The 27,267-nt window shown below is 41.5% G+C and overlaps 1 protein-coding gene and 1 long non-coding RNA gene across 36 annotated transcripts in view; both read left to right on the top strand.

Moving 5' to 3' along the window:
• The window catches only part of RASGEF1B (RasGEF domain family member 1B), a 655,029-nt gene extending 652,860 nt beyond the window's left edge, over window positions 1-2,169 (top strand). For all 34 annotated transcript variants that reach the window (XM_078366979.1, XM_078366986.1, XM_078366987.1 and 31 more), the window contains one exon: window positions 769-2,169. In XM_078366979.1, the coding sequence (XP_078223105.1) occupies window positions 769-793 (25 nt within the window). In that variant the 3' untranslated portion in view covers window positions 794-2,169. The remainder of the gene's footprint in view (window positions 1-768) is intronic.
• LOC118152259 (uncharacterized) overlaps window positions 1,245-27,267 on the top strand; it is a 135,208-nt gene continuing 109,185 nt past the window's right edge. The window contains exons 1-3 of one of the 2 annotated variants that reach the window (XR_013533051.1): window positions 1,245-9,047; window positions 22,838-22,922; window positions 25,522-25,607. This is a non-coding gene — a long non-coding RNA (uncharacterized LOC118152259). Of the gene's footprint in view, window positions 9,048-22,837; window positions 22,923-25,521; window positions 26,955-27,267 lie in introns of those variants that run through there. The other variant, XR_013533050.1, reaches the window with a different exon arrangement.

Raw genomic sequence — 27,267 nt, forward strand, 5'->3', positions numbered from 1 at the left:
CCATAAATCTACTTACTTACAATATCTAATGTAACGTAAATACTATATATGTAGTTGTTATAGCATATTACTTGGGGAATAATGACAAGGAAAAAGCCTATAAATATTCAGTACAGACACTTGTTTTTTGTTACAAATATTTTTGATTTGCAGTTGATTGAATCCACAGGTGCAAAACCCACAGATAGAGAGGGCTGGCTGTATTCTGGAATCATTGTACTGACCTGAAAACGTTTATACATTAGCTTTAAAGGCAGTAATTTACATAGATGCTTTCCTTGGTGGACCTAGAGGCATTCATTGCAGACACATAGATTGATCGGTAGTAATGACAAATACACATCTGATGGCAGTCACCCTTACTGTCACCTGTTAAACTCTCCCGATGTTCATGGAATGTTTCGTGAAGATGCTTATATCCAGCAAGTAAAGCCATCTGTGATAACCCGTACCTAAAAGCTCTTTATCATCAATCATCTTTGCTTTTTTTTTGTTGTTGTTATAATATAAACCTACTCAAGATACAGATTGATCTGTTAAACCTTTTGCCATCTCCCTTAATAAATGTTTGTTTTTTTAAGTGACTAGCAGTTTTCCCAGAGACCCAATAGGACTTAAAAGCTTGAATTTTTTTTCTTCCTGGTTTGACTTTGTAAAATCAAACTTAAAATACAAGAAAGATAAAATTAGTATCACAGAAGACATTTTCATCCTAGTTCAAGTAGTCTGCTACATTCTGTCTTAGGCTGTGTTGTTTTTATTACTCAGGTCGACCCTCTTAGGCAGAGTTTAACACGTGGGAGCTGCCTGTCTGCTGCTGCTGCTGCTGCTTCCTGCAGATCACTGAAGGGCTGGCCTTTGTTTTCTGGTATCTAGTACTACGAACACTTATGAAGACCCCGCAGTCATTGGAGTGCCGCGGTCAGCAAAGCAAGCAAACTCGCTCAAGACCAGATGGAGAACTTCCTGCAGCTGACAGATAGACTCCGATTTTGTGAGACTGAAATGTTCAGTGAAGACACTTGAGAAAGAATCCTCTAAAAATCCCGGCTCTGCACATGATTCATCTCTTGGAATTTCCATGTGAATCACAGCTCTGCACCTGGATGGGGTTTTCTTTTGTGTGTGTTTTTTTAATTTGGTTGAACATTTGCTGCTAATGGGACTTGCCCAGCTGAGTGCTGGCTCTGAGAAAGCCCATGTTTCTTTTGTTAATTTAAATGAAGAAGGGAGTGGAGGGAGGGGCTCAAAAACCCCCTAACACCCATCCCCCAGTTTAGATTCCAAACCTCAGCTCAATCAGTATTGCCAGGGGAGTAGGACTGGTTGGAAGCTGACTGTGGACTTTGTTTCCCTTTAGTGTGTGCTGTGTTGTAAATTTTTCTCCTCCTTCCCCCTACAAGGTTTTGAGTTGGCTGCTGGTTAGCAAACTCCTTTTTACCCATATAAGTTATTTAATATAATAATGAAGCTCAACACTGTGGTAGGAAAATAGCCACTAGGAAGAAAAAAAAGCAGAGTTTGTCATTGGACTGCTTAACACACTAGAAGGACTTTTTTTTTTTTTTTTTTTTTGCCCTTCCAAGCTGTTTACAACTGACCTCTGTCTTCTACAGATGTATTTTTCAGTAACTTTTTGTTCCTTAGTTTTCCATGATGCCTATCTTTTTTTCTCTTGTAAATTTAAATGAGCTGATTTTAAGGATCTTGGGAAAACCCATGGTTTAATAACAATTTAATTTTTTTTAACTGACTTATTTTTCATTACTTTTAGGAGTTTGTGTTGGTAACTAAAGATGTCAACAAAGAATAAATTGGAAAAGTTTCCACCCATCCCCCACTATAGCAGTAAACAAAACAGATGAAAAACACCTTGCTGTTAACTCAGTGGTTATCTAATTGTGAAATCGTTCACTTGTTAAACATCTAAGTAAGTCTGTAGTCGCTCTGCAAACAGCCATTATATTTATTTACTCTAGGAGAAACTGTAGAGTAGTAATTTGTGCTAATGAAAAAAACAAAATGCCATGTTCAAAACAGATGTATTGGAAAACTTAACGACATGGTTCCAAAAACTAGAGCATGTATGTATGCTGTGCATCATGTCAGCACACCTAAAATATCCCCAAGTTGTCCCTTTACAACCATCAATATATTTTACACTCTGCAGCCAGGAGTTGTGGCGTCTTTCTTTTCTTTTATGGATAGAATTGTTGGAGGTGGGCATGGGCACTATAATCACAGTGGATCAGTTCAAGAAACTGGCTAAGAATGTATCTGAGGAAGTTGCCTTAACAGTGTGTGCATGGGCATTTGTTTTCTAAAAATGAATGATTGTATCATTTGCCAGGCATTTTCTAAGTGTTTAGCATAGATTCATCTCTACTTATTAGGGGTGGAAAGGGTTATACATTAGTAATTACTTGTGCAAGGCCACTTAGCTAATGAGAGGCACAAATATTTGAAATGGACCTTCTAACTCCAAACCCTAAGCTTTAAATCACACCATCACAGCATCTCAAACTTCAATATCCTTGCAAATAACCCAGGAATCTTTTTTACATGCAGATGCAGATTCTGTTGGTCTGAGATGGGGCCCAGGGGATGCTAATGCTACTGGTCCTGGGATCTGCTGAGAGTAGGAAGGCACTTCCGTCTCATGATACCTGTTGAGATTTTAATTTATTGGGGTAGCTGAGTGGTGACACAGGACAATGCCACTGAAAGCTTTATATTACTCAATTTCCTGAGAGGGAAGGGCACATGCCATGTCATGCCAGGCCACAGGGGAAGCACTGGTGTCAGTTGGGGACAGAAGCAGGAGCAAAGAGAAAGGATAGGCCTTGACAGGTTTCTGTAGGGAGGCAAGGCAGAGCAAAGCCAACAGTTTCAGATGGCAAGTCTGAGTAATTCCAGCAGGGTCTGTGCTGGAGGGGTGGTCTCCATTTGCGGGTACCTGGTGCCTGGGGTGAGTTAGGACAATTTCTATATTGGCTTGGTGTGTGTGAGTTAGCCATAGGGGAAGGTTGGGGCTATGTTCTTGGCAATAGTTGGGTATGCTCAGGGGCCCAGTCCTTTGCTGTCTGCAAGAATTAACTAGTCCTGGAGTCTCTTCCCTGCCAGCAAGATTTATAAGATATTAGAACATCATAAGATACAGAAAAAAAACCATGATTAATGCAACTTCACAATATTGCCTCCTTGCACTGCCTTTCCCTGATCCCTCTACCACTTCGGTTATTGCTGTGACAGCAACAGGGTTTATCTTTGAACCGTCTACTATGGTTCAAACAATTGGCTAGATCTGGCCCACAAGGTAACAATGGTTGAAAAAAAATCAAAATATTTCATGATGTCAAAATTATCTGAAATTCAAATTTCTGTGTCCTTATGTAAAGTTCTATTGGAACGTGGCCACATATTTGTTTATATGTTTTCTTGTGGCTGTTTTCTGCTACAACTGCAGTGTCTTATACTTGTAACAGACTGCATGGCTCATAAAGCCTCAAATATTTATTTAATGGACTTAATGGAAAGTTTACTGACCCCTGATCCGTTTTTTTAAGCATTGCAGAAATTGTTGGCAAAAATGCTATGAGAGCTCTATTATGACATTAGATACCTAAATGTAGCCGTTGAAAACATTTCCTAAAGTGGTATTAGACCTAAAAAAAAAGAAGTGATTCTAAGGCAATACGTTTTTACAGAAAGAGTTACATCCTTGTATTCATTTAAATGTCCAGGTAAGCCAGATCTTTATTTAAATCCTGTGTTTACCCGTGGAAATATTTCATATTCTCCCTTTCGTGCAATGTGTGCATTGGATTCCCCAGCGGGTGTATAGATGAATTTATAATTTATGTGGCTGGGTGGAAGCCTGGGTAAATACAAGCATAAACAGCATTGGGCAATGCCAGTCGATAGACTGTGATTCAGGATGTGTTCTGTCCAGGCATGCCATTCATTTCAAAGCTTTGCATTTCAAAGCTGCAGGCTTGGAGCTAGGACTGCAGGGAGGGTTGGGGGCAGGGTTCAGAACTGGTTGGGCTTAGGAAAATACCAGGAGAATGTACCTTCTAGTACTTGAAATGTCCCTTCATTTTGAGGACACAGGAGTGGCCCACCTTTCATCTAACAGACTACAGAATTGAAAGCTGATTGTCTTTGTCTTCGAAGGATTTTTGCTTTACTTCTTCATTTCACCTGGCTCTGGCTCCTCTGTCATTTTCTCATTTTTTTGTCTAGCATACTTTTAACCTCTTTTTGTACTTTCTTTTTCCAACTGCTGTTCACATGGCACCTGTGTGTAGAATCCCAAGAAAACATAGCCCACTGTTAGAATTTTAGTTGTTGAACTATATAAGAATTTTGAGCTGTAGATTAATGTCCTCTACCTTCCTTTGGTGCCTTTTGTTTACCCCTTAACCTGAACAAAAGACAGTACCTGCCCCTGTTCCAAAGGTGTCTTACTATTCCGATAAAGAATGCATGCCTGGGAATAAAAAAAAAGCTTAGACTAATTTTCCACTGGAGCTAAGTGTTCAAAGAAATTCCTGAATTCATTTCCTGGGGGAAAAAATGTAGTAAGTGACCTGGAAACTACTAACAACATATAAAACTCAATACTCTGGTGGCGACTTCATTAGCTTTACCCTTAAGACATTTTAAAAGGAAAGACTTTTGTCAGAGTTGGTCTTCTAAAGTTTTAATAGGAAATTGGGGCACTTTCTGTACAATTCAAGCCAAAGATTTTTTTTTCCTGGACTTGAATGATTGGATAATTGCCTCAATTCTCTGTTCCATGTAATTGAGATCACTCGACTCTTTCAGCGCTAATAAAGAGATGTTGGGGTTTACGGTTTATTAACCAAACCTTTCAGTTTGTGGACTTGTCATTCAAAACTGCAAACAAGGCTGATCCCATGCAAAATAAGAACACTGCCTTAACTTTGTACTAAGAAGTCCTCTTAAAAGATGCATTTTTAAATTTTATGCAGGGAGGAAATTCCCAGGTAGCCAATTTTCTTTATACTGTTAGTAGCCTTAGCAAAATTAAACTCTGCTCTGCAAGGCTGAAACCCTGCTTTACTTTTCTAAGATTCTACATAACAGGAGATCAAACATCCAAATATGTATAATCACATTCTGGACAGTATGAAGAAACTGTCTTGGAATATTGTTAACTATTAGAATACTTAAAGTGTGCACATCACCCAGTTCAGGATTTCTAGGTAATAGTAGCTTATACTTAAGAAAATTAAAGAGGAAGAAGGGGCTGGGCACAGTGTCTCACGCCTGTAATCCCAACACTTTGGGAGGCCGAGGTGGGCGGATCACTTGAAGTCAGGAGTTTGAGACCAGCCTGGCCAACCTGGTGAAACCCCCTCTCTACTAAAAATACAAAAAAAAAAAAATTAGCCAGGTGTGTTGGCGCACGACTGTAATCCCAGTTACTTGGGAGGCTGAGGTAGATTGCAGTGAGCCAAGATTGCCCCACTGCACTCCAGCCAGGGTTACAGAGTGTGACTCTGTCCAAAAAAAAAAAGGAATAGGAATAAGGAAACTGATATTTCTGAAAATAAAAAGTAAAGTTACTTCTTGATGGGTGTCAAACCAGTGAGTTTTCTACAATAAAACAAAGTTTGCTCTCTTTCTCTTCACCCACACTGGAGAAAATGAAAGTTATCCTAAAATCACCTTTCTCCAGATGAATCATAGTGGGAAAGTAAGTTTAGCAGAATGTGCTGTTAACATGATTGAGATAAGGCAGTTGGAAGACTGGCATTGTTACAGTTTCTGCAGCGCAATTGGGAGTACTCCTAAGTGCAGGTGAGCTGTGGTGAGGAGCTCAGTAAATATGTGTTGAATGCATGAGCAAGGCAATTATTAATCTGGTTATCATTGCGGATTCACAGATTTCACTTTATATGTTGTAACAAATCTCAAATGTACCTGTGAAACATCTGGATTTTGAAAATAAGTATAAATGTAAGTGATTCCAATCCGTTGTCATGGGTGGCACTATTCCCAGAAATCAAAGAAAATCCGAGCCACTGAGGGTTTTTTAAAAATTATAATTATTAACTAGATTGTTATACTCTTCTGTGTTTATAATTAGTACCAGTGATCAAGAGAATAAATCCAACCTTAACAATAACATAAAAAGCCATCATTTAAAAAAACCTGGGACCAACATGGTTTAAGGTCATGGGATAAATCTGAAACATACCCAGTGAGAACTGTTGTCTAAGAATGTGAGAATGAAGCGCTAAACCTCACTCTCCCTTGATTTCTGGGATTTTGTGGAAGCCTTCCCACCTTTCTGAATTTCTGGGTCCTCATCTGTGAGTAATGTGTCTGGACTAATTGAGATGGAATGGGCCTTCAGGGGTATGTGGTTTGGGAAAGCACTTTCTCAGCTTGCTGGATTAAAAGGTAAATTAGCAAGTAAATGCAGCATCCTGCATGTGTGACTCCAACCTCTTCCTGTCTCACTCTTCTGTTTTGTTTAATTCTGTTTGAAGAAAAAAGGAATAAGAGGCTAATTGCTACTCGGTAGGACACAAAGGAGTGATAAAGGCTTAACTCACCCCTACCCCTTCAGTTGCAGGCAGTTACACAAAATACACAGTTTTTCATGATAAAGAGTGATTGTAACCCAGACCAGGAATTAGAAAATATCCTTTGTGAAAAGTCAGTTGTATGATTTCAAAGATGCTAGATTAAGAACACATAGTCTCTGAAGACTGCAAAAATAGCTTTGTTGTGTAGACTACATCTTTGTCATAGCAGCTGTTGTAATTGTGCTTGTTGACATAGATAAAATATCACATAACTTGCCTGTTCACACCTAGTCATTTGCAAATGAGTCACTAGTTGGCTCAAAGGACCAAGACTTAGAGTAGTGATGGTCAGAGCCAACTTCTGCATTTTGTCAACTTTCACTCCTTAGACCAGTGAGGGGACCTCCTTGAAGGCTGTCCAGACAGGGTAAGCTGTTGAATTTGACATACATGTTAGGGAAAGTCCTCCAGTGAAGGAAACCAGGGCATGTATCAGTCCCAAGAGAGTGAATACCTTCTTTCCTTGGACTGTACTCTCTGAATCCTACTCCAGGTAGGCCTTTTCTGCAAAAGAGAAATGATCAAAGAAAAAGACAAAAATTAATGAGGAAGAAAAATGTTGAGGGAGACGTAAATAACAAATTAAATAGCTTTTGACAAGGGAAAGTTTAAGAAGAGGTATGACATTAGTAGTATTCAAGCATCTGATACATTTGAACTCATTTAAAATCTAATAAGAAAACAATGAAGCTAGGAAATATATTCTCTTGGGAGATCACAAATTATTCACTAATAAAATATATATTAGGTAAATGAACTGAACTAGATAACTGGGGGGGTTATATTCAAGTACAGTAAGTCATTGAACTGACTCAATAAAATGAATTTCATAAAATTCTGGAAACTAGGTGTCAGCAACCCCTTTCTACCTATTCTAAAATGAGCAAGGTATTTGTGAAGGGCAAAGAGGAACTAGATGGAATGCTTGCTCTCTCAACCAGTTCAGACTTAGAACAAAGTGTCCAACCTACCCTCTGCGGGAGGACAGAGCTCGTTAGGAAAAAAACCGGATCGCAGGTTAGAAGAAAGTCTCAAGTTCAGGCTTTATTGAGAGGAAAGAGCCTCCGGACGGACCAACCGGGAAGAATAGGAAAATGGCCGCGCGGGCTCAGAGGAGCAGGGTTCTTTTATAGGGGGCTGAAGGGCAGAGGGAGTGGGAAGGCCGGGAGAGCCGAGGTGGTGGGCAACGGTTGGTCAGTTTAAACCGCTGGGCGGGAAGCCGGGCGGCGGGAAGCTGGGGAGTGCTGATGAGGCAGGCGGTGATTGGTCAGCCGGTTGCCGGGCGGGAGGTGGCTGCGGCCAGGCGGGAAGGCTAGAGCGGTATGTAGAGTGAGAGATACGGGAGCCTCTTTGTGGGGGAGGGAAAGAGCTATCACGATAGGGGCAGTTTTCCAAACACAAAGAATAACGGAGGAGGTTCTTAGCACTTCCCCTAAAAGGCTCCGGAACTATAAAATGCTCTTTTCTTTAGGATATTTTTACAAAGTTTTCTTAAAGATTAATCCAACCTACAATGACCCAGGTTTATAGTGGAATAAATGTGATCCCTTAGCTCTGCTCTTACGTTTTATGAGAGCAGGTGAGAGTGAGGTCCATTACTAAATTTTATAAGAAGGTGTAGAGAGTCCTTCAGCTGTGTACAGAATGCAGGTCTGTTACCAAAATATTCTTAATAGTAGAACTTCTTGTGTTCAGGGAGTTCACAGCACAGTGAAGGCAGTTCTTTGGTTTTTCTCCTCAAGGTTGACTGTCAATCTTTTTTTTTTTTGGGTGGAGTTTCACTCTTGTCGCCCAGGCTGGAGTGCAGTGGTGTGATCTTGGCTTACTGCAACCTCTGCCTCCTGGCTTCAAGCAATTCTCCTGTCTCAGTCTCTTGAGTAGCTGGGATTACAGGTGCCCACCACCACGCCTGGCTAATTTTTTGTATTTTTAGTAAAGATGGGGTTGCACCATGTTGGGCAGGCTGATGTCGAACTCCTGACACCGGTAATCCATCCTTCTTGGCCTCCGAAAGTGCTGGGATTACAGGTGTGAGCCACTGAGCCTGGCTGACTCTTTCAATCTTGAATGAACCTGAAGAGGTCGCTACTCGGTTTTCCTGCAGGCCCAGGTGTAGGCTGTTGGAACTTCAATTTCCAAGCTCTTGCTAGTTCCGTGGTTCTACAAGAGATGAAAGGAATGGAGGAGGAGAGTTCTGCTTCTGACTGGCTACTCCTTATAGCGAGACTCCCAAGTGATATGATGACTAGAGAGCCTCTCTCTTTTTGGCTTTAACAAAGGGTCCTATCTATTATACTTGCTTCCTGGGTCTGGGCCCCAGGAGGTCAGTGGGCATGTACCCATCCGCATCTGCAGAGGATTGGGGGATAAAGAGAGAAAACTCAGCCCTGCCAATAACTGATGACAGCATTTCCAGTGAGGCTGGTAAGTACCCAGCTATCATCCCACTTCCTAACATGCTCTATGTTTTGAAGTTTCCCATCAGTCTTCTCTCCAAATCAAGATGTCTGTTTCTTCATGGCAAGGAATTTTTAAAAATTGGTGATTTAAAATTTTTAACCTAATTCATACTGTAATGTGATTGACAATGCTTTCATGTTAGCTTTCTAACTGCTAGAGTTTTAGGGCATATAATAGAGTGAAATTTAAAATTCAGGCAGCAAGGGGAGAAATGTGTATGGAAGGACCCTCTAAAGCCCTAAATTATGAGAGGTTTAAAGGTATTACCAAGTGATTGGATTTAGCCATCAAGCTGGTTGGTGACTGGCTTGGGACTAGAACCACGATCTAGGACTGATCTTTCGCACTAAGCAGATTGATTCCCTACAAAGTAGGCCAGCCTGCCTGGGATTCTGTCCAGTTTCACTCTCCTAAGCAATTCTTAGTGTTTTCATCTATTCCAGCATTTTGAATTCTCTAATTATCAAGAAAAAATGGAATTCGTTTGAGATTAACTGAGTTCCTACGTATACTACATACAATGCATAGCGTCAGAGCTATTGAAACGTGATGAACACCCAGCTCCTGGAGGAACTCACCTTCTCCTGAGGAAATTGCCCTTGCAGTGCAGCAGGTGTTCAGAATCAATCTCTCCTTTGTGCTGCCGCTGAATCCTCTCAGCTTCCTCAGCTTAGAAGATCAGGGATTTCTCATGATGGAGGCAGACCTGAGACTTTACAAATGTTTGCCTGGCAACACGCAAACATGTGAGTACTCCTACCGCATGTGAGTACAGGGCCAGGCAGCCACATGTTGGCATATTGTTTTATCCTGTACAAGGTGGAGGAGGCCGACTAGGGACTGAAATCCAACCAGTCCCCTAGTCCTCCAGCTGTATACTGAGCCTGCACCAAGGCAGCCTCCACCAGAGGGAGGGTACTTTATTGTAATTCATCCTCCTTGAGGGGACTTTTTTCCTAATTGGCACAAATACTTTTGATATGCTAGCAGCAGCCCTGCAAAAGGACACCAACAAAATGCTCTACTGAAAGAACTTCTGTTGTGATGGCTGAGAACACGGTAAAGTTGAGGCTTAAGAGGTGGTTAGTAGCCAGATTTGGACCCTCTGCTGAGGAGCTGCACTTTATTTTAAAGATCAATGTAAAACCACTCAAGGATTTTTAGCAGTAAAGTGGCAAAGTCAGAGGTACATTTTAGCAAGATAGCACTGGCTGCTCAGTAGAGGATGAGTGGTAGCTGGGGAAGGAGGGTCGTGGAATAAGTTAGAGAAACTGGACATGAGAGTCTTATCTTAGACCAGAAAATAAACTAGGAGGGTCTGAGCTAAAGCGGGGAGGATGAAGAGGGGCAAATGGATTTATAAAATCTTCAGACAGTAGAGATAAAAGCCCCGGGTGAAGGTGATGGACTGGACCGTGTGGGCACCCTGTGGATGAAGAGGAATTGAGGCTGGGCGGAAGTCGTTGTAGGTAGATTTATGTTGTAGGGCACAAAGCAGGTGATCTCTTCCCTCCTCACCACAAGGGCCACAACTTACACCCCCATAACAAAGACAGGTTAACAAGGGAAAAGCATAACAAATTACCTGATTATAGTTTCACATGACACAGGAGCCTTCAGAATGAAAACTCAAAGTTACGAGGGAAGATTCTGATTTTGCGCTTCAGTTCAATGAAGCAGGGAGGGTGGTGTAGAAAGGGGATTAGACAAAAGAGAACAATCCAATAGACTGGGCCTGGAAACCTAGCAAAGCCTGTCTGTTTAGGTTCTTACCTCTCTGTGCCACGTTTCTTCCTCTCGGGTATGGGGTAGGAGGACTTCTCTGAAATGCGAGTCTGAATTTCTTTATGGTCAGCTCTTGCACAGGAAGGCAAGGGGAAGGTTAGAGTAGTATTTTTAGGTTTTATGGCTGGCTTTGGGGAACAGGATTCTAGTTTCTATGGCTTGCCTTGGTGGGGGGCTGGGAGTTGAGATATAAGAGGCCAGGAGGTCAGAGGGAAACTGCATCTGAGGACTTCAGCTTGCAATGCCATTTTCTCAGTCCTGTGGGTTGAATTGTGTCCTCACAAAAAAAGGTATGTGGGTGTCCTAAACCCTCACCTCCGAATGTGACCTTATTTGGAGGTAGAGTCTTTTACAGAGGTAATGAAATTAAAATGAGGATTATTAGCGTGGGCATTAAAACCACACAACTGGTATCCTTAACAAAGGGGAACATGTGGACACAAACACACACACAGGGAGAACCCATGTGAAAATTGGACTTATGCTGCCACAGGTCAAAGAACTACCAAAAGTTAGAAGAGGGACTAGGACAGATCATTTCCTAGCCCTTTCAGAGGGAGTATGGCCCTGCAGACACCTTCAGGGACAGCTGGCCTCCAGAACTTGGAGATGGGGCCTTTCTGTTGTTTAAGCCACTTAACTTGTAATACTTTGCTATGGCAGCCCTAAAAAGCTAATCCAGTTTGTTTTTTATGAATAAATTATGTATTAGCTAACATCTTTGATTAATGAAATCCCTTTAATAAAGAGGAGATTTATAAGGGAATTCAACAATACTTTCCACACTTGACCTTGAACTGCTCAACTACAGTCATTCCATGTTATTGCCAAACATCCTTTGAAGGTTTCATATTTCATTTATTTATTACCTTCAATTGTTTCACATCTTAATCAATGTAAAGCAAATAGGGAATTTGAAATGTATACTTAAATCAATGAATGCGATTAAACATATTTCCTGGAAACTGATGTGATCTAGTCCCGAGGCCCAGCCCACCTCACGATGGAATGCCTAGGCCAAATGGCAGAGTCAGAAAGGACTCTCGAGAAAACAGTGGATTTCTTCATTTTATTGATGCATACAAAAAGGTCTTGAGAATTTATGTGACCTTGAGCAAGTGATTTAACAAACTGGTGACAGGGCTAGAAGTTAAGATTTAATCTTCTGACCTGGAGACAGTTTTTTCTCCTTATATTGCTGATTTAATGTTGAATTTCATTCTGAACTGAGTTAGTTTGGTACTATGCCCAGTTTTTAAATCCAGAAGCTGAAAGTCAAAGATTAGAGACTCCCCATCCTGCAGCCGATTAAAAGGTGCAATAAAAATAAATAGCAGTCTATAGGAGAGCAAGCATGAGGTAAATGTAAAGAGAAAATAAAATTATCTTATCAAATACATCTCATTGGTCATTTCTCAATCTCCATTTCTGATTATACCTCAATCTCAAAACATAGGATTCTCCCAGGATTCAGAAGCTCTTTTATTTATACCTACTTTATAGATGACTTCATTCATTCCTGTGACTTTAAAATCCTCCACTACCTGATGACTTCTCATTTACAGAACTAGGCCTTCTCACTCAGAGTTGAATTCACCTTTAAATGTATGGAGCTTAAACTTTAGGGCCTCTCATTTGCACAACCTCTTTTTTGTTTGTTTCCGTAGGTATTGGGGGAACAGGTGGTGTTTCATTATATGGGTAAGTTCTTTAGCGGTGATTTGACATTTTGGTGCACCCACTGCCTAAGCAGTGAAACAGTATACACTGTATCCAATGTGTAGTCTTTTATCTTTCACCCCCACCCCCGCCATTCTTCCCCATCACCCCAAATCTCCAAAGTCCACTGTATCATTCTTATGCCTTTGCATCCTCATAGCTTAGCTCCCACTTGTAAGTGAGGACCTGTGATGTTGATTTTCCATTCCTGAGTTACCTCACTTAGAATAATGGTCTCCAATTCCATCCAGTTTGCTGTGAATGCCATTATTTTATTCCTTTTTATGGTTGAGTAGTATTTCATGGTATATTTATGCCATATTTTCTTTATCTACTCACTGATTGATGAGTATTTGGGCTTGCTCCATATTTTTGCAATTGCGAATTGTGCTGCTATAAACATGCATGTACAAGTGTCTTTTTCATTTAATGGCTTCTTTTCCTCTGGGTAGATACCCAGGAGTGGATTACTGGATCAGATGATAGATCTACTTTTAGTTTCTTAAGGAATCTCCACGTTGTTGTCCATAGTGGTGGCACTAGTTTACATTCCCACCAGCAGTGTAAATCTGTTCCCTTTTCACCACATCCACACCAACATCTATTATTTTTTTATTTTTTAATTATGCTATTCTTGCAGGAGTGAGGTGGTATCACATTGTGGTTTTGATTTGCATTTCCCTGATCATTAGTGATGTTGAGCATTTTTTTTCCATATGTTTGTTGGCCATTTGTATATCTTCTTTTGAGAATTGTCTATCATGCCCTTTGCCCACTTAATGATGGGTTCGTTTGTTTTTTTTCTTGCTGATTTGTTTAAGTTCCTTGTAGATTCTGGATATTAGTCCTTGGTTGGACACATAGTTTGAGAAGATTTTCTCCTACTCTGTGGGTTGTCTGTTTGCTGATTATTTCTTTTGCTGCACAAAGCTTTTTAGTTTAAGTCCATCTTTGTTTTGTTGCATTTGCTTTTGGGTTCTTGGTCATGAAGTCTTTGCCTAAGCCAATGTCTAGAAGGGTTTTTCCAAAATTATCTTCTAGAATGTTGACGTTTTCAGGTCTTAGATTTAAGTCTTTGATCCATCTTGAGTTGATTTTTTTAAAAGGTGAGAGATGAGGGTTCAGTTTCATTATTCTACATGTGGCTTGCCAATTATCCCAGCACTATTTGTTGAATAGGGTGTCCTTCCCCACTTTGTGTTTTTGTTTGCTTTGTCAAGGATCAGTTGGCTATAAGTATTTGGCTTTACTTCTGGATTCTTTATTGGGTTCCATTGGTCTATGTGCCTGGTTTTATGCCAGTGCCATGCTGTTTTGGTTATTATAGCTTTATAATATAGGTTGAAGTTGGGTAATGTGATGCCTCCAGATTTGTTTTTTTTGTTTAGTCTTGCTTTGGCCATGAGATCTCTTTTGTGGTTCTAGATGAATTCTAGGATTTTTTTTTCCAGTTCTGTGAAGAATGATGATGGCATTTTGATGGAAATTGCATTGAATTTATAGATTGCTTTTGACAATATGGTCATTTTCACAGTATTGATTCTTGCCATCCATGAGCATGGGGTGTGTTTCCATTCATTTGTGTCATCTATAATTTCCTTCAGCAGTGTTTTATAGTTTTCTTTGTATAGGTTTTTTACCTCCTAGACTAGGTATGTTTCTTAGTATAATATTTTATTTTTCATTTGCATATGCTCTTCTAAGAATGCATTTAATTTTGTACATGGTCTGGCATTCCTTATCTTAAAGGTACTTCCCCCCAGAATATATACACTCCAAGTTCCACAAGCCTGGATGTACCCTTTGTCCTCCCTTGAACTTCAGACAAGTACACTGCACCTCCACGAGAATTGCCATGTCCAAAACACAAAAAGGAAACTTCTGGTTTTCTCACCGGTGGCAGTCATTAGTGCTATTCACCAAATATTTCCAACTTTATTATGCGCAGGCCTGTAGTAGGTTGTGCTTCCATTTAACCCCTTTGAAGTTAGGCAGTGCTCTGTGATTGCTTTGTTTGATGAAATGTGAGTGGAAGCAACTTCACTTCCGAGCAGACGCTTTGGGAACCAGAGTGCAATTTTATATGCTCCTTCCTGCTGCTACAGTGGTGAAGGCAACCAGTGTCAAAGTGAAGTCTCAGACCCCTTGGGTTCCTAAGTGGATCCTCTGAGTGGAGGCCCCTGCCCAACTGGCAATGGACAAGTCCTATAAGCAAGAAAGAGATTTTTGGGGGTTAAGCCATTGAGATGTTAGAGTTGTTTGTTACCACAGCATAACCTAGCTTATCCTGTTAGCTTATACCTCCCAAATCTGTGTCTCTTCCTGGCTTTCTAGCTCAGTAAACACAAATTCAATCTTCTGAGTTGCTCAGGACAAATCACATGATTTCATCCTTGATTTATGTTTCTTTCATTGCACATCAATAGTCCCAGAGACTGTGCCTTCAAATGTTTCTAGAAACCGACTACTTCTCACCACTTCCATGTCAAGTCACTGTCATCTTCTGCTGAATTATCACAAAAGTCTTCCAAAGCCTTGCCTTCCTTATGCTCTAGTTGTCACATGTCAGCTAGGACAGCTAGGACACCTGTTCAGAACACAAATCCACTTGTGTCACTCATCCTATTACTCATATTTTTTTCTTTCCTTTCCTTTTCCTTTTTTCCCCTTCCTTCCTTTCTTCCCCGCCCCACGCCCCACCCCCACCCCGCCTTCAACAGAATTTCACTCCTGTTGCCCAGGCTGGAGTGCAATAGCGTAATTTCAACTCACTGCAACCTCCGCCTCCCAGATTCAAGCAACTCTCCTGCCTCAGTCTGCAGAGTAGCTAGGATTACAGGCTCCCACCACCATGGCCAGCTAATTTTTTGTATTTTTAGTAGGGACAGTTTCACCATGTTGGCCAGGCTGTCTTGAAGTCCTGACCTCAAGTGATCTGCCTGCCTCAGCCTCCCAAAGTGCTGGGATGACAGGCATGAGCCACCGTGCCTGGCCTACTCATATTTCTGCAATGGTTTCTCATCTCCCTTCAAGAGAAACCCAAGGCTCTGTAAGATCCAACCTTGCTGCCTCTTCAACCTCATCTCCTGCAATCCTGCTTTGTGATCATTTGGGTGTAGCCACACTCTCCTCACTAGATCATGCACATGCTCGGCCCTTTCCTTGCCATTTCCTTGGCCTGGAACATCTGTCCAAGGCAGCTCTGTGGCTCATTCCCGCTTCATCATTTCTCTGCTCACGTGTTTCCTTCTTCATGAGGCCTTTGGTCTCCTCTAAATCAGCTACTCTCTTTTCAACATTCCCATTAGTTTGGAATAATAAGAGAAAACGTTACTATTACATGTTAGGTTCTCTGTTGAACTCTTGATATACAATAAATAACCTCATTTACTTACAGCTAACCCGTGAAATGGAAACTATTATTTTTATTTAAAACGTATAGCAACTGTGGCTTAGGGATATTAAAATGAGCTTAAGTTCACAAAGCTGGTAAGCGGCAGAACTTGGATGGATCCATCTGTCAGACTCTTAATGCTATCTTCTTAATTGCTATGTAAGTCTGCTCCATAGATTAGGAGGATTCCAAAGACATAATAAAACTGGATTTTGGCAATTTAAAAAATAATTATTTATATCATCCTATTGGCAAACAAAACTGGACTGTATGAGAGCATAGGTGAATTCAGAGCTTGCTGAGCAATGGCCCCCACAGAGTGTGGATTAATGTCAGTGCCCAATTCGATACAGGTCTGTAATAGTGTTGCAGTGTTCTGGCTCTGCCCTGGTCTTGCTCTCATTTCTATTATTGAACAGGATCAAGACTGGAGAGGCCAAAAAAGATGTGGCATCATTATTCAAAAAATGTTTTGATGCAATAATGAATTAAATCAAACCAGATAAATCTCTACAGACTGAAGTTAAACTTTGCTAGGTTCAAAACTCAATCTTGTAAATTCAGGTGGGGAGAAAACATTTCTTTGTTTCTGTCTTTTCTTTTTTTTGAGACAGAGTCTCACTTTGTTGCCCAGGCCGGAGTGCAGTGGTGCGATCTCAGCTTACTGCAGCCTCTGCCTCCCAGGTTCAAGTGATCCTCCCACCTCAACCTCTGGAGTAGCTGGGACTACAGGTGTATGCCACCATGCCTGGTTAGTTTTTGTATTTTTTGTAGAGATCGGGTTTTGCTATGTTGTCCAGGCTGGCCCCAAACTCCTGACGTCCAGTCTTGGCCCCAAGCTCCTGACGTCCAGTCTTGGCCCCAAGCTCCTGACGTCCAGTCTTGGCCCCAAGCTCCTGATGTCAAGTCTTGGCCTCTCAAAGTGCTGGGATTGCAGGCATAAGCCACCATGCCTGGCCAGGAAAGAACATTTCTTACCAAAGTTCATGTAAAGAAACGTAGTGATTTTAACTGAGCTTTCTCTTCATGTGGACCCAGAGTGTGACACCAACCACACAGGTGTTTTTAGAAACCATCATAGTCTCATTAAGAAAAACCCCTCATCCAGATTGAGGAAGAATAGAGGTGAATTGGGCTGCTAAACCATCTCTTGTATTTAATCCTATTGTTTTTTCATCCTATTGTTTTCATTTATGAATCACAAGCTTTAAAGGAAATATTTACAAACTCAAGAGCACAAAGAAGACTGTGATAAGGGTGGCGAATTGGGGGAATTAAAACCATATGAGAGACTCTTCCTGGATTCTGAGTTGTTCAATCTGAAGGGAAGATGTTGGAAAATTAATTGTTGTCTCATTTAGGCTTACTCTACTATGTAAAAGGGAATAATTGGGGCCAATATATGAAAACTACAAGGGAGCAGATTTCAAGTAAATGTAAATATTTTTAATCAACAATTATGTCCTGTATCCCTAATGATTACAGAAGATATTCCAGTGGATAGTTGTATCACTCTACCCCTACCTTCAAAGTGCTCACTGACCAGTAAGAGAGACAGCTCAATTATAAATGTTGACCTGCTTAAATGCAATCACTGAAGTTGCTGTAAGAGTCTGTAGTTGCACAGAGGAAGGAGTGATTAATTCTCTCTCTGTAGGTGGTCAGGGATATTTCACAGAAGTGATAATTAAACATAACTTAGAAGCATAGGTAAGAATTTTTCAGGGGGATAAGTGGTACAGAAAGCTCCCTGGAGAAACTAGTAAAATAGTTAAGTATATCATATAAGGATGTGAAGAAGCCAAGTAAGGGTATGTTAGTTTGTTCTGACACTGCTATAAAGAAATAACTGGAACTGGGTAATTTTTAAAGAGAAAAGGTTTAATTGGCTCACAGTTCTGCAGGCTATACAGGAAGCATGGCTGGGAAGGCCTCAGGAAACTTTTAATCATGGCAGAATGCAAAAGGGAAGCAGACACGTCTTACATGGCTAGAGCAGGAGGAAGAGAGAGAAGGGGAAGGTGCTACACACTTGTAAACAACCAGATCTTGTGATAACTCACTCACTATCACAAGAGCATCACTCAAGGAAAACCTGCCCACATGAGCCAGTCACTTCCCACCAGGCCCCACCTCCAACATTGGGGATTACAATTTGACATGAGATTTCAGTGGGGACACAGACCCAAATTATATCAGGGTACAATTTCAAATGAAGTCCCAGACTCAGCCTGATCCCATGGGGAAATCTGCAGCATAATTTACACCTCAGAGTTTGTTCCCCTTGAAGCAAAGGAGCTGAGCTTTTGTACTGCCACACTAGTCTATCCATGGTTATGGGCTACCCTGAAGGAGGGGGTTGGAATACAAAACCCCCAGGCATGCGAGGGGCAGGGCATCTCCAGAGCAATGCTCTGAAGGTCGTAGGTATAAGATGTGAGCCATTAGCAGCAAGGCATGAAGAAGTTGGAGGGTGAGTACATGACATGCTTAAAGGGATCTGGTGAAAGCACCATAAGTGTCCTTTACTAGGGACATAAAAAAGAGGGTTTTGGCTGGGTGTGGTGGTGCATGCCTCTAATTTCAGCACTTTGGGGGAAAAAATGTGCTGTGTGGAAGGTGGAAGGATTGCTTGAGCCAGGAGCAGAAGACTAGCCTGGGCAACATGGCAAGACTCTGTCTCTTAAAAAAATACAAAATTAGGTAGCTGTAGTGGCATGTAACTGTGGCCCCAGCTACTCGTGAAGCTGAGGTGGGAAAATCTCTTGAGCCCAGGAGGCAGTGAGCTATGATTACACCACTGCACTCCAGACTGAGTGACAATGCAAAACCCTGTCTTAGAGAAAGAAGAGAAGAGGAGAAGAGAATAGAAGAGAAGAGAGAGAAGAGAAGAGAAGGAGGGAAGGAAGGAAGGGAGGGAGGGAGGAAGGAAGGAAAAAGAAAGAAAAAGGAAGGAAAGAAGAAAAGAAGAAGGAAAGAAAGAGAGGTCTTCTAGTAAAAGAACCAGCCAAGTAAGGGTGTGGAATATGATGTGTGCTTAGAGGGACTGGTGCAATTTTACTGGAATAAAAGGGTGAATAGGAAGAAAAAGACTAAAGAGCTAAGGTGGTCAACTTTTGTGGTACTAAGGAAAAACTCCTTCAGTAGGTTGTCTCAGGAGAGAAGGGAATCCCATGGATATCTTAGGGAAAAATCTATAGTACATTGATACTTCATGGAGCTTTTCTGGATGGCAATTCAGGGTCCAGGTCATATAGGTATCTCATTGGAGGATTAATGGGTTATCATTTTAGTTCTCTACAAGATTTTTTCTTCTACCTTTCCTGATTCAAAATCTGAGGTTGACCTAGCAAACCATCACTGACCTAGTCTGAGAAGAACATTTTGTATCAGCATATTTCTTAACTTGCTGCAAAGCCTGGGCCTGCTAGCTATCAGCTGACACTGGGAATATAGATCACTACATTATTGGGCATGACGGAGATTAAAGTAAGAAAGGGAGTAGTGGCCATAGTCCATGTGCCATGATTGACCAGAATAAGCCTTTCTGGAGCCAGGTGAAGAAAATCCTTGTATCAGTCATTCATGGCGTGGAACCAACTTCTCAGGGCCATGCACGTGGTAAGTGAGTCAAGTGAGGCCACTGAGGTGAGTGTGGCAACAGGGGCACACAATTTAAAGAGGTGCTCACTCTTATGGCTGTGGAGGTGCAAATGAGGCCTCCTTAAGTTTTGCACCCTAGGTGCTTCACTTCCCTCAACTTAGTCCCAGACTTAGAACTTAACAGTTTAGCTTATGTACTGTGGGTTAGTACTTTGGGATGAACTCAGCTGGTCGGTTCTTCTCACTCCCAGTGCAGCCCCGTAAGCTCTAACTCTGCTGCTTCTTCAGCCTCATCTTCTGGTTTGCACTAGGCTTGTTTATGTGTCTGTGCTCAGCTGAGTTTAACTCATTGATGATGGCACTGGCTGCAATATTTGGTTGTGAAAATTGTCACTCCAGCAGCCAGAGGAAGAAGCACTGGTGAGGTGAGACTGGAGGTAACGACAAATCAGATGCAGACAAAAAATGACACCTGTTACAAGAAAGAAGGAGGATGTAGAAAAGAAGAGGACTGAGAATATTTAACAGAACGAATATGTATTGATAACATAACTGGCATGCTGGAAAAAAGCAAAAACAAACAAACAAAAATAAACCACTAGAATTTTAGATTAAATCCACTCCAAAGGGAGGGCTTCCAGTTTCAGTTAAGTCCTAAATTCTTCCCTCTGTCCATGGCTATTCCAACATTCGCTTTCTTCAACTCTTTCCAATTTCATTGCTACTCACTCTCAGCCAACAATCTTGCTTCCTTATTCACAAAGAAAATTGACGTCAATGATGGCAAATTAACTCATCTTCCATCTGTCTCCATCTACTCCCCACCTTCCTTTCCACCTTATCTCTGGCCGCCCCCACCATGACTATTTCCTAGGGTTCTCAGAGGGCAGTCTCTTCCTGTTCAAGCTTAAGGCCTCTTCCTGTGATCACCATCTCATTTCCCTTCCTCTTCTTGGATCTTGCTCCAACTCCTTTTACCAAAGGTTATGGTCCCTGTTTCAGTATTATGGGGGAGAAAGGCATTAAATGTACCATAATATATAATAGAAGCATACTTTCAAAAATTCTGTTTGGTTGTAACTAGCAAATAACCAAGTACTTAAAAACAGTTTGTACATCTTATATAAATGAGCCAGTCATGAAGTTTCTTTGTTTCGGATTCGGAACTATGGAACTATGTAAAAAGTGTTAACTCTCTCCTGAATTCACACAGCACATTATTTTTTAGTTCTGGGTAACTCTGGTATTTTACCTGAAACAATCAGTAGTCAGTGAGATGCTCGGGGGCTTGAAGGAGATAGAACTACTGGAAGGAGATCAGAGAGTAAGGACAGACATGACTGAGGGAGTGGGAGGGATTCATTTATGTGGAAACATGAAAGCAGAATTAACTAGGCAATGACTAATGATATGATAACTGTCTACAAACACCAAACGTGTATGATGTGAATGCCAAAACGTCAGATTGCTTCACTTGGCACAAAGATACAATCTGCAGATAAAATGGAGCATCCTGAATTACCGTCACAGAAAATCCCCCAAAATAAGTAGATATCAAAATGATTTCATGAAGACAACTTCCTTTCTTAGGACAACTCCCATCCATCCATCCATCCTCCATCCCTTTCTTCAGTAAACTTTAAGTACTTCAGGAGTTATAAAGCAACCAGCTCTTTCGCTTTCCCCATTCATACCTCAGGGGCCTCAGCCTCTATCCTTTCCTTTCTTCATTGCCTGAGTGGCCTTCTGGAATAATCTTTATTGCTACTTTCCAATAATAGCAAAAATAAATTATTGCTAAAAAGGCCAAAGCAATGCATCTTGATATATAAGTTAACTCAGGAAAAAAAAAATCCACAGCAGCCTTGACATTGCATTCAAAGCTACTGTTAATCCCGGAGGAGGTAGACCAGCCTAGAGAGTGAATGTGGTTCGGTACAGTCCATCACCACTACTCTAAAAGCACACCAACCGTTGTGTCATTGACTCCCCATTACTTACAAATTCTCCCTTTCTCCTGTGTGATACTGACTCACCCCTCCTGTCATCATCTTCACAGATCACCAGGGCAGTGGTAAGCCCATTTCTAAGTAGAGGTACTCAAAGTATCCCTTTGCTTGGAAAATTTACCATCATCATCACTGACACTAAGGATTAAATAATAATCCCACAATCACACATTTATTCAATAAACTCACATCGAGTGCTGGCATCATGCTAAGTTCTTGGCTGCAGCCTAAAAGCTGGTGTCACACAGAATGCCAAGACAGTCTCATTTTCAAGGAAATGTTTGGGTGCTGCTTGCACCAGTAAAGACAATCAGTTCGGAGCTGTATTTATGTATGTATGTATGTATTTATTTTTTGAGACAGAGTCTTGCTCTTTCACCCAGGCTGGAGTGCAATGGTGTGATCTTCACTCATTGCAACCTCTGCCTCCAGGGTTCAAGCGATTCTCCTGCTTCAGCCTCCTGAGTAGTTGGGATTATAGGGACCTACCACCATGCCTGGCTAATTTTTCGATTTTTAATAGAGACTGGGTTTTGCCATGTTGGTCTGGCTGGTCTCGAACTCCTGACCTCAGGTGATCCACCAACCTTGGCCTCCCAGTGTTGGGATCACAAGTGTGAGCCACCGCCCCCACTGGAGCTGCATTTTACAAAGTATCGGTGTCTCAAGCCCTGTGGTGGACTGTAGGTACAGATATAGGAGTTACATGTGTGAATGGGGTAGGGCCAAACAGCAATGAGTTGGTAGAGATATTTTAAGAAAGAATCCAAGGAGGTTTAGTTTATTGTGGAAGGTTGGGAATTGGAGGTAGAAAATTACTAAATTCTTTAGAACAACCAAGGAGAAAATATGATTCTGTGAATTCCTGCAAAGGCGATGGACCCAGGAAATGGTTGGGGCATTCTACTTCCAGACTTGAACAGGATGAAACTGGAAAGTATTGATAAAGGACTAGACTGCTGAACTTTTGAAACAGGCCTTCCAACTTTCCAAAAAGGAAATGAACATTAGATATTTAAGTGGTCTTTATTGCCATCAAGTGGTGGAAACAAGGATAGCGCTAAAAGAATTTAATATGATTTTTTTTTTTCTAAGTGGCAAGGAGGCTGGAAGTTAAACGTCAAGTAATTATTGGGTTTAAAAGCCTTTATTTAATTTGGTACCATCACAGATTTGGAACCTTTCCTGTATTTATAAGTTCTGTATTAATGATTCTCCCGATTTCTGCTTCTGGCTCTATCCAGTTCCTATCGCGTTAGTTGATGATGACTATATCATTGGAGAAATGCTGCCACCTGCGGGAGACGTGAAAAAAAGAACCGAGAGCAAGTGAGAAATCCTGTATTCATTTTGCGAAGAGAAATTTAGACTCTTTATAGTAGGAATTTATCCCTGAGCAAAATTGCCAAGCCAGCAGAATTAAACTTTAATATTTCGCAGAATGAATCTTTACTATTTCTGTCCTCTTTTTTTTTGTAGGCAAAGGGCATATATTATTTTAGAATTGTTGTTTGGTCACTTCTGTGTGACTGGGTAAATTAATTAGTCTCAGTTCTTATCTGGAAAATGTGCAAATGGACATAATAATATGTATAAGACAAAGTAAGTGTCATTTTCCTTTATTATTTGCCACCTTTTTCACACCAAACTGTGTATGACTGCTGTGCTGTTTCTCTTTTTCTTCCCCCCACCCCTTTTCTTTTTTTTGAGATGGAATTTTGCTCTTGTTGCCCAAGCTGGAGTGCAATGGCATGATCTCAGCTCACTGCAACCTCCACCTCCCAGGTTCAAGCAATTCTCTTGCCTCAGCCTCCTGAGTAGCCTGGATTACAGGCATGTGCCACCACACCTGGCTAATTTTTTGTATTTTTAGTAGAGACAGAGTTTCACCATGTTGGCCAGGTTGGTCTCGAACTCCTGATCTCAGGTGACTCATCCATCTCAGCCTCTCAGAGTGCTGGGATTATAGGCTTGAGCCACTGAGCCATACCGTTTTCTTTTCTTTTCTTTCTTCTTTTTTTTTTGAGATGGGGTCTCACTCTGTCACCCAGGCTGGGGTGCAGTAGTATGATCTCAGCTCACTGCAGCCTCAGCCTCCCCAGGCACAAGTGATTCTTCCACCTTAGCCTCCAGAGTAGCTGTGGCTACAGGTGCGTGCCACCATGTACAGATCTTTTTTTTTGTATTTTTCTTAAAGATGTTACCCATGTTATCCATGTTGGTCTCAAACTCCTGGGCTCAAACAAGCCGCCCGCCTGGCCTTGAAGAGTTAGGATTACAGGTGTGAGCCACCGTGCCGGGCCTTGTGCTGTTTCATATAGTCATGGCAGGGCAGCAAAAATACATTTTTATTTTTGTAAAGGAGCATACTTTTCTAGACCTTGAATACTCCTCATCCCTCTCTGACAATTTCTAGGTTTTTTTTTTGAACCGAGAAGTTCAGTCAAATTAAAGATTCATTTAACTCAGCTCCTGTTTAAAGCCTCCACTGCTACTTCCTCCCTGCAGGCTGCATTTTGCAGGTCGCCACTTTCTTTGATGCTTGCCATACACACAAGGTAGATCCTGAATGCAGGGGAGGCCATGAGAGCCACAAAACACAGATTTCCCATAAAGATGCCAAGGATCCGGTCCAAATCTTACTTACTTAAGAAGAATATGGAACTCCTGCTTACATTACTTTTCATCCTGTTTCTTTACAGTGATAAAGGGACCAATAGATTGTCAAACTGGATAAATATCTCCCATGAAATTTTAGGTTTTTGACAACAAATAAGAAACAGGGCCATTGATTTCAATTTTCTAAAGTTCACACCTCTAAAGATGATAACCCCGAACTCACAACCCAGAAATCTCTCCAGGACTGAACTTTCCCAAAAGATTGCCCTCATTTTCCACAGGTCTCAAGTGCTGCCTTCTTTCATCATTAGGTTGTTAAGAAAAAACACAGTTCCCCACATCGGCCCTGTCTGGTGGGTACTGGGGGACTCTGGAGGTCCTGGGAGATGTCCCTTCTTCACTTCACCCAAATATCCAGCAGAGGCCTGTGCTTCCTCGGGAGCCAGTGCTGCCATCAGCTTGGGATCTCCCCAGACCCACCCCCACTTCCGTTTTCACAGTATCTTTCCTCCTTGTGATTCTTAGCCTTGCTTCTCTTCAACTGACAACACCTAAGAACTATACAGTCATAGACCTTTCATATATATATATATATATATATATATAGAATGCATAGAAAGTAGAAAGCCTTAGCCTTGCGTTTTAGGTAAGTACCGAAGAAAAAGCAGTTACATGTTAAAGCCATTTCCCTATCAAGTATAGGAATTTCTCTGAGGTAAGGAAAGTGTCTAAGTGGAAATCTCAGAAAATTACTTTACAAAGGTTAGAACATTCTCTGGGCAAGGCGAGTGGATATTGTGGTCCTGCTTTGTCACCTGTTACCTGGTAGTGCTTTGTTAGAATATAGAGGGCATGGCCTTTGGGGAGAGGTGGTCTCCTCCTCAGGGAAACCTGGTCTCCATTACTGCCTCAGTTTCCTGCTTTCTTCCTGCATGATATTCCAAGTATCACAGTGTGCCTACCCATGAGCCCAGCACCCCCTCTGTCCCAGGCACTCACAAGTCCCATAGGGAAGCATTCCTCAGATCACTGTCACTTAGTGACAAATGCAGTTTGCCTCCTACTCAATTCCATTTCTGCAGCCTGTGGTCTTCTGGCCTCCTGGAAACATTTCAATCAGAATTAGATCATTTAAGAAGGAGGTATGCACAATTTCCTTTGCAGGACATTGGGTCCAGGACAAGTCAGCCTGCATGAGCAAGGCACATGTAACACATATGCTCGCACATTTCCCAGATTTTAATCTCATAATCTGGGTCTGTTGTCATGAACATGAGAGACCAATTGCCGTGTGCTTACTGTTTTCCAGTGTGCTGGAACAGAATTACTGTAAACCAGCAATCCTGACCTGGAATTCATGGATGGGCTTCAGAGGACCTGGGACCTTCTGAAATGGTATGTAAACTCTGCGTGCGTGTGTATGTTTTGCTATGTTTATATTTTGGAGGAGAAAGTCTACATATTTCATAGGGTACTTAAAAAGATTTGTAATCCCTCAAAATGTTTGAGGTCTACTAAATGGCTTTCCAGAGTGTAAGAATTTGGTTCTCTTGGGACCCAACTATCTCATCTATCAAAGGAAAAAATGAAACATAGCCAACATCTATGAAGCATCGAGTATATGCCAGGCATGCCCATTTAGTATATCTCATCTGACAGTCTTACAAGGAAAGCATCATTCCCCTGCTCTCAGACAAGAAAGTGGAAGCCCACAGAGGTCAAGTAGCATGCCCAGCAAAAGCTGGCATTCAAACTAGCATTGCCAGGCTCCAACACTCATGTTCCAGCCACCACCACAGCGCTCTGATGGTCTTTTGTCCTGCTTGGCTCCTTTTTTTTCTTTTTCTTAACAACTGTCTCTTCATTCTTGTTTTTTAGCCACCCTTCTGCTTTGTGAAAATCAAATCAATCCATTCCCCTCTGACGGGTGCCTGCCCCTTCCTTCACTCTTTCTTCGCTCACTACTGTGCATGCCATAAGTATTCAGCTCATAAAGGAAGAGTGAGCCTGTTGGTTAGAGAGCTTTGACCCTGGTGGCCCTTGGGTCAAATCAGCCCTGCAGATATTTTCTTTATGATGAACAACGTTTTGTTAATATTTAGAAACTGGAAAAAGATCACATAAAAGTTTGGATTTCAAACTGACCTTGAGAAAATCAGAAGATCTAGCAACCCCAAGTCCACAATCTCTCTGGATGAACGGACACTGGGGTGAGTGGATGGGGCATGGGTTCTCCAGTTCCCTGCAGTCCTTACCACTCTCTCTCTGGCCCCTGCGTTGCTATCTTGTGTCATCTGCTGGGGGACTTTGGCATCTGAATTTTAACTCCTGGCATCTCCCTTTTTTTTTTCTTTCCTCTTTCCCCTCTTTCTGCCTTGCATATTCACCCAATTATGGGATCTCTCTCCTTGGAATAAACACCTTTTATTTCTCCTTTATTTATTTGCCTTCTCTCTCAGGCTAATCTCCTCTGTCTTCCTCCTTTCTCCTGGTATAGAACTAAAGACAAAGATAGACAATTGGAGTATGCTGTCTATTACGTGTCTGAATGCTGTGGGACCAGAGTACTAAATAGGGCAAACCTGGCCGGGGCTTCCCTTGTCTGTTAGTATTGCCTTTCCTGTGCTTCCCTTAAAAAGAAAAAGAACAACCTGATGCACATAAAAATGTGTTGCCAGTTTTACCTCAATTGTATTGAATCGCAAAACAAAAAACCCATAAATAAATTTAAAAAAAGCAAAACACGCAAGTTGGAGGAATTGAAAATGCAGACCTGGGACCTTGATTTATCTATGCCTGCCCCATCTTCTTGACACTGTAAGACACATGGACATTGTGGTGCTTCTGCTGTGGCAGGCTTTTTCTGTGACATGGGGCATCTAATTCTTTGATTTCCAATATCCTGCTCTCTGAGTTAAGGTTTTTGAGCCTAAAATGATTGGAAGATCCATTTGTTTTACAAATAATTTATTTAAGAAAAATTATGGTAAACTTCTAACATGTCACCTTTTCTATTTTACCAATCTGGAGAGGCAGGCAATGAGAGGACAAGATG

Source organism: Callithrix jacchus, chromosome 3 (genome assembly GCF_049354715.1).
Source record: "Callithrix jacchus isolate 240 chromosome 3, calJac240_pri, whole genome shotgun sequence".
Classification (NCBI taxonomy): domain Eukaryota; kingdom Metazoa; phylum Chordata; class Mammalia; order Primates; family Cebidae; genus Callithrix; species Callithrix jacchus.